The sequence below is a fragment of the Balaenoptera physalus genome (genome assembly GCF_965194825.1).
Source record: "Balaenoptera physalus genome assembly, chromosome: 11".
Taxonomy (NCBI): Eukaryota; Metazoa; Chordata; class Mammalia; order Artiodactyla; family Balaenopteridae; genus Balaenoptera; species Balaenoptera physalus.
In genome coordinates this window covers 8,779,668-8,791,822 of record NC_138896.1, presented here as the reverse complement: position 1 = coordinate 8,791,822, position 12,155 = coordinate 8,779,668, and the positions used below count along the sequence as shown (strand labels likewise).

The following is a 12,155-nucleotide window of genomic DNA, read 5'->3' as shown; positions in this document are numbered from 1 at the left end:
CCGTTCCTCAGCTCTGAATCCCCAGCCATAGGTGTACCAATCCTGAATCTTGTTAAATTCACTTTGCGAAAGTATCTTAACTTCCAAGGCACTAAGGCATCATTTAGCTTTTAAAAACTGCACTGTGGTTTACTAAATGATTCATCAGTGGTCTGAGAGTTAACACAATTTGAAAGTGAGTTTTTAATACCTATCAGGTAAACTATATTTTTGCTATGTGAATAAAAACATTTTCGTTGATTAACTTTAAGATAAAGTTGATCCCCTCGTTCTAGAATGACTAGAGTTGGGAGTTAATACTTTACAGTAGGATCCTATGAATTTTACCTAGTTATATGACTGAAATGAAAAATACTGTGGAATTTTATATTGTTCATCTAAATGGCAGAGCTCGTGTGTGCGCGTGTGTGTTTGAGAGACATACAGAGCTTTGAAAATTCCTCCGTCGTAAATGCATCCGATATCACAAATACCAAGAAAGTGTCAACAATTAGACTATCAACTCATCCAGTATTAAAGTAAATCATTTCTGATTACTTTTCAAACAAGTGCCTCTATTTTGCCTTCTATGGAGAAAACTTTAAAATGTTCCCTCCCAAAGATACTCAGTGATGATGTATAAATACTTTAATTTAAAAACAAAGGAAACTTTTCACCACCAATAGTACTCTCAAGTTATCGTTCATTTATACAGGGCTATAAAAAATGATGCTTTTTAGAAATTATCAATATGTTATATGTTTAGGAGAAAAAGCGTTATAGTTGTGGTGATTATGCATTATAGCGCCTCTTCCTATCTATTTATGTAACACTGCTTTCCAGTTTCAGTTACATACGTAAATACAGTTCCCAAAGGGGGACAGTCATGTCACCACTGAGGGGAGGTATATACGGGCACAGGATATAATTTAAAAAAGCATGTAGGAGGTCCATGCTCTCTTGACTTGCTTATAGTACTTAATTTTCAGCAAGATTATAGCTGCGTAACCGTAAGGTGTTAAGAACATTCTCTTCTAAACCAGCACTTTTGAGTCTATCAACAAACTGTACATATGTTTAAACTTTACCATATGACATCTGTATGGAAGGGGGAGGAATATTTTTAAGAAACTGCTAAATTAGTTCTCAAAATCAAGAAAGGGTTATTACATAAGTTCCACATATGTGCGATGAATGTAAAGAATGTGAAAATGAGTCCCCTAAGCTCAGGGGAGATGGTCACAGTTGATAGCTTAGCGCTCTTGGAAATTTGGGTGTTTCCACTAATCTAATAATGTATTAACTGGTGTTATCTCCACATTTACTGAAAATACTTTATATATTAAGCATTACTTCCTCTAAACAAATTCATAGATACATTTTTAGATAACAATTTCAGCAACCTCCTCAAAAACACTGCATTGCCTACACTGAACAGAGATCCTTAAGTTAGTAGGCAAACCTACCACCACAAGCACAAAAATGTAGTATGATTTCAAAATGCTTTGTGGTAAGTTTAGTCTCACATATAAAGAAACACTGCATTATGCAAACATGCACTAAATGTACTCATACAGTGTAGTTTATAGTCTTAACAGAGGGGGAAACTGTGTTCACATAACGCAGGGTGCTTCATCAAGTGTGTCTGTGTGCGCTACCCCTCCAACATTTCTTCCTGTCTTTAAACTTCCCTCTGCTATAAATGCTACCACATGTTAGAAAAAGTTTATCATTTTTTAATCAAATAATGTCCTTTTTATGCCATAGAGGCTTCCTCCACGATGTTATAAAAAGGACAGGAAGATAAGGGAAATTACTAGTCAATTTTAACCACTGAGATTCTCACCCCTTATTATTAAAAGAAACAACCATTTACCCAGTTACCCAAGTGTTGCCAAACTTCTCTGCAGTCTAGGTCACTAGAATTTCTTCAGTAACTTTCCACATTCTTCCATCTTAAAAACAAATGGCAACTCTTTGAAGAGTTCTGATTAAGACTTTCTGAGAGAAACGTTTGTAATAGTGAGAGTGAAGTAGTTTGAGAACATTTCAGAAAGTCCTCTTAACACCTTGTTACTTCTTGAATTATAAAATGGACATAAATTAAAAATAAAAGTATTTCCTTTTAAGTTAAAAACAAACAAACAAGTAGGGCTTAAGCACCTTTGGTCCACGGAAAGAGGGACGTGGCAGACACTGCAGCCCAGTTCTGTTCTCGCCCCGCACAGTGAAGCCACAGGCTGGGGTGGCGGGAGGTACACAGAGGGAGGGGACACCTCTCCACCCCGAAAGCAAGGAGAGTAAGTTGCATGTAGTGGAGATTCAATGAATATTGGCTGAGTAAATCCAAAAGAAGCAAGCAGGATAAGGTAAGGGCTAAATCCCGGCTACTTCTCCCTTTTCCTGTTTAACTAGTAATAAACACAGCCTGATATTGAATCCTGCTTGCCCTGGCCATTTCCATCGCCACCAATTCCCAAAAGTGCTCTTAGAAAACTATCTGCTGATTTAAAAAATAAAGAGGTGGAGAGGAGAAGCAACATTATAAGAGAACTTTTTTAGTTTCTGTCTTAAAATATATGTAGGGAAAATGTGGAAATGGAAGAAAAACAATATATTCAATTGGTATTGCAAAGTGTATTTAAAAAAAATTGTAATGACTATTGATCATTTACTGTTAAATACTGAGTCGTCTCTTAGTATCCATAGCGGATTGATTCCAGGACCCGCATGGATACCAAAATTCGAGGATGCTTATAGAAAATGGCCATTATAGAAAATGGTGTAGTATTTGCATATATCCTATGCATATTCTCCCATATACTTTAAATCATCTATTGATTACTTATAATACCTTATACAACGTAAATGCTATGTAAATGGTGTAAAAAGAGTGTAAATGCTATGTGAATAGCTGCCTGTGTGGGGCAAATGTACGTTTTGCTTTTTGGAACTTTCTGGAAATTTTTTCTGAATATTTCAATCCAAGGTTGGTTGAATCCCTGAATGCGGAACCGCAGATATGGAGAGTTGACTGTACTGCTTCGCCATCATAAACAAAAAGTCAACAAGTGGGAGGGCCTGGATTCAAATCTATGTCACGGTATTCCATTTGGTCAATAAACTGAGAAAAATCAGAATTGGGGGAAAAAACAGGACTTAAGCTCTCAGCTAGAAGCAAGATGTTCTCCCAACTGTTTTAGGATTTAAATCATCTTGGTAGCTCTTGGGGACTCAAGGGCAGGAACCCTATCTTGGTCATCCTTGTACTTATTACAGAAAATACCAGGTTCAGCACTTTGTACATAGTAGATCCACCAAAAATGTTTACAAAATTGAATTCATTGGCATGTAAGTGCCAGCTTGGGCACACTGACGTGGCAGCCCCACTCTCCTCATCTTAGTTAGAGGTTCTCTAAAGACGTTTTCCAAGAACATTTTAAAAACTATTCCTGTTCCTTACATCACAAATATATGATACACAGGGCAGCTCATTTCTTTATTTCTCACTTAAAGTACAAACAAAACCTTCACATTTTTGGGGGGCAGTAGAAATGTATGCTGCAAATACTAAGAAAGTACATTGGGTTACAAACTATAACACTGTTTAGTAAACACTAAGATCTAAAGTAAGAATAATTAACCTGCAAACACTGAATATGGCCACCACTTAGGACTCTCCTTATGTTAACTCCCTGTGTTAACTAATTACTAATTAGTTTAGGTATATAGGAGTCTCTTCTCTGAGGAACTGATTTCACTGTCAGCAGTATTTTATTAAGCATTTTTTGAAAACAACGAAGTGTAAACTGCAGAGGATTTTCCCCTTCCCGCCTGCATTTTTCACAAAGAAAATTTACTGCTAAATCACATCTAAGTTTTAAGAAGATTTAACCCGAATACATCAATAAGGGCTTTTGTCACATCACAAACAAGGATCTCTAGCACTCTTAAACCAAGAAAACTTTCCCCAAATTCAGAAATCTCAAAGTTCCTTAAACCTATTTAAAAGATCATTCAACTGAGCAAATGTATCAAATTCTGCACAATAATGTCAGTGTTCACTGAACAAAAGCTTTCCAATTAGACTGTATTCATATATAGCAGCTTTATATATATGTGTATATAATGATATATATGTGTATGTAGATATATATCATTAAATGTTTCTTGTCTCTATAGGAAAACCAATAACATTTAAAAAATTTCATCACAGAAATCGCTATTAAGACATTTCATCAATTCACACTATCAACTGCATTTCAAAATATCGAAATAGTAACAGTTGCACAAAATCCCAATGGAAGCAACTAAAAACAACAAAGAAACCAAAAATTCCCCCCAAAGTTAACCGCACACACACACACACACACACACACACACACACACTCCTCATAACGTCAAGCAACTTGATGATGAGATAACTGCAGGACACTCGACAAACTGATGCACCTTCTCATACTGCCATTCTAGAGCAGAAACAGGAGTTTCATTCTCTTTGGTCCACGCAGCCATACACTTAATGTGTCCAAGTTATTTTCTGGCTAATTTCAGATTCTGAACCATGTGTTCCATGTTACCTTACCATGGTAACTTTCTGAAACATGAAATAACCGTGTGTTAAAATAAATATTCATTTCTATAGCTCTCAAACCATTTCAACATGTTACTGGTAATTCCTCCCAAAGAATACGAACACTTAAAATTATTGACCAAATAATTTAAAGAATTTAAAGAATAACCAAAGTAAAGGAAGAACACAATTCAAGTCTAACAGAAAAGGAAAAATCAAATTGACTTGGAAGATTTAGGCCTAAATTTAATTTAGGATAATGTCAGGAATATAAAGAACACATGAAAACAATTTCAGGCTTGAACATAATAAAAAGAATCAATTTTAAGATTTACTTTAAAGATCTCTAAGAATGCATAGTTGCTTCTTAGGTTTTTTAAAAACAAATTTCCAAGCCACAGTGTTACTAAACTCCCCCGCCGCCCCAAACTGGCTTCCATACTGGTAAAATACCCCCAACTCCTCATCGGTGAGTTGTTGACACTATTCTGCTTTTTGGTGGAGAAAAGGTGCCGTGGGTAAACAAAGGTCTTATATTTGAATGGGACCTAATAGAAACTTATGGTTTTCCAAATTAGATTATAAAACAGTGAGGCTAGAGTATGCAGATTATTTTTTGGATTGTCCTTAACTTCTTATTTTCTGCAGCTGGCTCTTCCTTTGAGTTAGCATATATATAATTGTATCTGGTATTAAAAAAAATCTCAGTAGGAGACAAATTCCACCAGGTTCTGTGTTGCCCTTACTTCTTGTACTCTTAAATACAATTACATATTGCCAAAACCTCTTAAGGATTTTTTCATTCTAATAAATGTCATCACAGATTCTAGTAAACTTAAATAATAGCATAAAACAAGAGCTGAACAACTGAAATGAATAACTCAAATATGCATTCAATACTGTATTGATATGCTGAGATTTGTTGCCAAATTTTGTAATTATTTACTATATTCCCCAATTTTTACTTAGAGAAATTATGATGCTACCACATACCCAAAGTAAGATAGTTTATTACTCTTCCTATATGTTTCTTATCTACAAATGAGGCTTCCTGCTTTCATAGCCTAATTTAGGCCACTCTTTAAATATAGTTAATACTCCAGAATGAAAGACTGCTTATGTTTTGTCAAAAATCAAGATATATGCAACAAGTAATATAATCCCACTGAGATACTAGTTGTAAAGATGTTTTCTCCATGAGATACATGGCAAAAACTTTCTTTAGAAGGGTCAAGAATGCAACGTGCATTTCAGATTTCTTACAAAATTTATAAGAAAATTTTCAAATTATACTTTTGTGACACACAAGCTACAATCAATGTGTATGACCCATAAAGTTTTTAATTTCATATCAATAGAATGCTTATGTATGAGGGAAACTATTAAAAGAGTGTTACTTAAGTGAGTGAAAAGGATGCACCCTATAGATCTACTCTGAGTCGTTAAAAGAGTTCAGCAGTTTTCCATTAAGTATTATTTTTCACGTAAAGTAAATAACAATAATGCCTAATTTATATGAAAGCCCTAAATCCCAGAAACGTTCAACATAAAAAAATCAAATAATTTGTCTCATATTAAATGATTCGGTATTCAGCACTCATACGGGATTTAGCATTACAAAACAAAAATCTCACTACACCACCTGAATTCATGTCAAATATGTTCACAGCACTCATCTACATCTACACTTGCAAATTTCACATGATCAATGTTAAAAAAAAGAAAAGAGTTTGGCACATATGTCAATTCTTCAAAACGTCCCTGTAACTTAACACAACACTGTTAAGAACGATGATTCAATGCCAGTGTTAACCTGATTGGCAGCTAAACAAGGTGCTTTTTCTTGTAGCTTCACGTAGTGTCATGCGCCTTGCCTGGGACGGAGGCACGTAAGGTGCAGTGCGGTAGTGCAATCACTTGAACACCAGAGGGCAATCTTCCCACACAGCTCAAGGCCTTATGTTTTGACCTGCTCCCTCCACATTCTTGTACAATTTCATTCCCACTTGTTAACAATGCCATTTTCAGAGAATCTGTACATCTGCTTCCTTATGTGAAGTAAGACGTGCCCACAGAAACCTCAGAGTGTGGCGAGGATCCTTGAAAAGGAGATGATTAACGTCAGTACGGTCTGTCCGACGCCCCACACCAGTGCTTCCAAGGGGGCCATGTTCTTCCCTGCCACTCTGTAAATGCCGGCGACTGCTGCACCTAGATGAGAAAGAGGGAGAGACAAATAACACCTTCATTCATTCTGAGACACGCTACCTGGCTGTAACTTAAGATCTCTTTTCATTTGAGCCAAACAGTAAGTCATCAATCATTCTCATTTTATAATTTTCTATGAAAGAGTTTCCATGTGATTGGTAAAAGTTACACTCTACCATATCACATTTACCCACAAAATTGAATAACAGGCTTTTCTATTCAACTGCAAAATACGTATTTATGGTATATGCTGCTTACTTGACACAAAATATGTTCATAGAAAATGAGTAATTCATTATTGTAATCTCTCAGCTGGGTGTTAAATCGGCCAGACCTCATCAGCACTCTTATAAACATATGACACAATATATTGGTAATTATAAATAATAATACAGAAAACCATACAATTTAATATAATTTCTAAATTATTCAAGAAAAAAGTTAATATTAAAGGAATTTAAATTTCTTTCAGTAAAATGAATTAATTCTTAAATGTCACATAAAATATCAGAATTTTGACTAATGTACTTACTTCACAATCTACCATATAAAATGGTTTAAGTATTTTAATAAAGCATACAACTGTAAAGTTATTTGGAGACGAGTATCTTGACATCTCATAAAAGTGGAATATGAACCTGACATCCATCTGTTCCAGGAAAATTTTTTAGATAACGTGCATTTCTGAGAATGAGAGAATCTCAGGAGCTTCAAAGCCCCGAGGCTCTGGTTCAACACTTCATCTTACTGCTATAGTATAATATATAGTATAGTATAATGTATAATGATGTGGTATCTAAGAGGCTGATTTTAAAAGTACATTCAGAAATCATAAAATGAGGAAACATTTAAACTATGGTTATGCCATCTCACAGGTTGAGATGGCCTTAAAACTCTTCTCTAGAAAAAACTGTCTATGTATCCTAGAATGATCAAACAAAAAGAACAGAAATAAATTATTGGAAGACACTGAATTATAATTATTTGAGATAGAAATTCTACTCATAAAAATTAGCTAAGAATTAACTCCATAGTTCACTTAAATTCAAAATATTATATTCCTCTATAGAAGATATAAATAGGAAAAGCAAATTATTAATTTAAGCCAAGGGCTTTCATATACATATTTTAAAGAAGGAAATTAAAATTTATAGTATATTTACAGCATACTATGTATCTTGACAGGAACTTTATCATCTTAAATATCATACCACTCCTGAGTATTATTACTTAATTTAAAGATGAAAAAAACAGAGGTTCAGAGAGTTTCAATTACTAGCCCAAGGAAATACAGTAAGTACAGAGCTGGAATTTCAATCCAGGTTAGTCTGGCTATAAATTTCCAAATCATTCTATCATTTCACATTTACACCAAGTGAAAAAGAGAATAAGGAATTCAGAAAATAATAAAGTAACTGATAATTATCTCAATACTAAATAAAACTCCTAGTAGCACCAACATTTACTTAATCAAGTAATAAACTTCACTAGTATAATTAGTCATATCCTCAAATTTTAGAATTGGATAACATTCTGAAAATATTTTAAAGATCTTAGCCTTGTTTGTTATCAGAAATTATGTTAAAATAAGCCTGAGAAATACTGTCTTTACTTTGGGTTCACCCTAGATTTCCATGACTATCTTCAATTTTAAAAACCACAATTTGGCCTCCATTTCTCCAGCACTAAATTTTCAAAAATGATCCAAAAGGTGAAAAACATAGCAATTACTAGCTCAGGCTGCCTGGGAAGTGCCAGTTTGTTCATTCAAACATCTCATGCTTATATAAAGTTAAGAGCATGGATTTTGGAGCTAGACTTGTGGGTTAAAATCCAAGCTCCACTAATGAGTAGCTGTGTTACACTGAGCAATCACTTAACCTCCCTGTGACTTATTTCTTCAACTGTAAAATGGGTGGGTTTGAAGATAATACTTGGAAAGGGCTTAAAATAGTGTCTGGTCCTAGTATGTACTCCAAATTTTGGTTAGTAGTTGTTGCAGTAGTAAATGATAAAGGAATTTCCAATCAGTGATTCATCATTCAATAAATGGTGTGGAACAACTGATAGCCACTTGGGAGAAATAAATTTAGGTCCCTACTTCACACCACTCCCCAGAGTAAATTCAGACGGGTTAAAAAACTAGATCTTAAAAGCAAATAAATAAAATGAATTTCACTTTGGAAGGCTTGCTGTTTGAGGAATAACTTACAAAACCACAAATAACCCACTTTTCTTTATACTCTTTCAAGAAACAGAGGATAAGATCTTCAACCCTATAATGTAAGGGGAGAAAAACCACTGTAAAACTCCAGAGTTTCCAAAATCAAGAGAGATATGTATAGCGTTATACAGAAAATAAAACGAACTACCGTTTTCCTCCCAGTAGATAATCAGGAACCAATTTGTAAGTTACAACTTCCCTTCAAAAGAAGCAGATTTACACTAGCTCCCATTGCACTATATCATTTCACAACCCAGAAGCACTAGTCAGAAAAGACTGTTCCAGTGGAACTCTTAATGGAAAAGATCTGAAAGAAAACAATTCTGTGTGCCTATTAAATGATTTTGGAAACACTGCTATTAAATATTGAGCAGATATGAAGGAGTATTTATAAAATACATGTAGACTGTTAAAAAAAAAACCACACAACAAATTCCCAAGTACCACCATCCAACTGAAGAAAAGAACATTACTATTTCATTTGAGGTTCCAGTGGACTCTCCTCAATCACATCCCATTCCCTCCCAAATTTGGTTTTTATCATTCCTTTGCTTTTCTTCAGCTTTACCGCCTGCCTATATCCTAAGATGTCTACCATTTAGTTTTTTAAATAAATGAATTCTATATAAATTGATACTGTAAGTATTTTGGAATTTTTGGCTCTATGTTGTATTCAGAAAATTATCCATCTTGTTGTATATAGCAGTAATTCATACATTTACACTGTTGTATAGAATTCCAAGTATGAATATACCACAACTTATTTATCCATTCTACTGTGGATGACATTGTTTCTAGTCCTTAACAATGACAAACCCTGCTTCTGTAAACATCCTTGTAACATGACCTCTGGCACACATACGCAATCGAGAGTTTCTCTACCACGTGGGTAAAAGTAGAATTGCTCAGTCCTCTGTTATGGGCATTTTCAACTTTACTAGGTAATGCCAACTTGTTTTCCAAAGTAATTGTACCAATTTATATCCCAGTTACTCCATATCCTCAGAAGCAGTTGATATCTTTAAAAAAATTTTTTGTCAGTCTGGCAGGTAAGAGATGTTATCTCTGCAATTAATTTGGGTTTCCCTGATTTTTAATGTCATTGAGCTTTTCCTCACATATTCTTCACATTTGGCCATTAGGGTTTCTACTTCTATGAAATGTTCGTCAAATCTTTTGTCCATTTTTCTATTGGATTGTCATTTTCTTATTTGATTCATAGGGTTTTGTAAAATACAGTTTGGATATTAATCTTTTTACATTTATATAAGCTAACAAATGTCTTCCCCCAATTTGTGCTTTAGTTTTCACTCCTGTTAAGATGTATTTTACTGAACAATAGCCAGTTGAAAGAGTACAAATATTGTGATCCTTATTTTCGTGGTGAAATGTATGCAAGAATGAAGAAGGCAGAAGTGTAATAGGGTGCCTGAAATAGATGAAACATGTTCGGAACTGCCACTGTGAACAACAGCAGAAGGTATCAATTAGAAATATGTAAAGATCCCAAAAGTACTAAGGGGCTAGAGAAGACTGGCATAGCAAAGATGAAGTGGAGAAAGCAATTCTGCTGAGCTGAGCTGAAGGTAAATAACAGATGTAAACCTGCAAGGACAAGGGTGACTAGGAGAAGAGTCACCAGTGGACAGAGATGTCAATATACAGCAACATAAAGTGTCTGCAGAGAGGTGGACCACTGAAAAGTGATCTGATCTGCCCTCCACATTCCTGAGAGAATGCAAGTATAAAGGTTAAGGCAGATTTGGTTCTAATGGTGTTGATTCTCAGTTTGTGTAATCAGATCAGGGGTCAGCAAACTATGATCCACAGGTCCAGTCTGACTCACCACCTGTTTTTGTACAGCATGTGAGCTAAGAATGGTTTTTACATTTTTAAATGGTTTAAAAAAAATCAAAAGAATAATAATATTTCATGATACATGAAAAGTGTATGAAATTCAAACTTTAGCGTCCATAAATAATGTTTTATTGGCATACAGCCATAGTCATTTCTGATACTGAACTATCTTTGCATTCCTAGGATAACATTCTTAAAGTAAATGAACCTATACTTTTCCATCCTGTAGTCTTCATCTTGTTTAGCAACAAGATTACTTTGCTCCAGCAAATATGCTGTGCACAGTTTTTAATCTTTCCATTTCCTGCAATAATTTGGAAAAAATAGGAACTGTTCCCTGAAAATTTGGTAGAACTCATCTGTAAACCTCATTTGAGTCTGGACTTCTTTTAGGAGGAGGGGTCTTCAACATTTCAATTGTTTAAAAATACTTATTGTAATATTCATATTTTCTATTTCTTCTTATGCCAATTTTCGCAACTTATATTTAGGAATATATAGCTGTTTACAAAACTGTCATTTTTATAGTTCTTTATTCTACCTTTATTATTGAGTCTGTAGTTATTTCTTCTATGCTGTTCCATATTTTACTTTTCTGTCTTAACTATTTGAGTTACGGCAGCAATCTATTCACCTTATTATCTTTCCAGAAAACCAGTTTTTTGCTTTGTTATTAATCTCTCATAAACTCAACTTAAAAAATTTAAATGCATTTCTCTATAAATAAAAAAAATATATATATATATAATAAAACTAAACAACATAATTAAAAAAGATACCATGCACAACAACCATAACATAATAAGAGTTTAGGGATTAACTTAATCAAAATATACAACCCTCCTATTGAAAAAAACACTTTTAAATTCTAACAAAAGACGCAGAAAATGATCTGAACAAATGGAGATACATTACATGTTCTTGGGTGGGATTTAATTTAATATGTCAATTCTTCCCAAATTAACCTCTACAATCAATTAAATCCCCACAAAAATCACAGTTATACTTTTTGAGGAACTCAGTAGACATATTCTAAAATTTATATGAAAGAATAAAGGTCCATGAATAGTTATGTTAACTTTGAGAAAGAAAAGAAATGAGAGGGACCAGCCCTACCAGATATTAAGAAATACTACAAAACAATAGAGACAAAAAAATGAGGCCTTGCTGCAAGAACAGATAAAAAGACTAACAAACCAGAACAGAATTTGAAGACAGGTCCATGTACCTTGAGAACACAGTACACAAAAAAAGATGAATCAATGGATAGATTTTTTTAGTGGTGTGGTAAAAATTGACTTACTACATGGGAGG

The 12,155-nt window shown here is 34.2% G+C and overlaps 1 protein-coding gene across 4 annotated transcripts in view; it reads right to left on the bottom strand.

Annotated features, from left to right (window-relative positions):
- Positions 1-12,155, bottom strand: part of TMEM170B (transmembrane protein 170B) — a 59,163-nt gene that overhangs the window by 22,411 nt on the left and 24,597 nt on the right. For 2 of the 4 annotated variants that reach the window (XM_082413421.1, XM_082413420.1), the window contains exon 3: positions 6,632-6,763. In XM_082413421.1, coding sequence (XP_082269547.1) covers positions 6,633-6,763 — 131 coding nt within the window. In that variant the 3' untranslated portion in view covers position 6,632. Of the gene's footprint in view, positions 1-4,772; positions 6,764-12,155 lie in introns of those variants that run through there. The other 2 variants (XR_014250883.1, XM_082413419.1) reach the window with 2 other exon arrangements.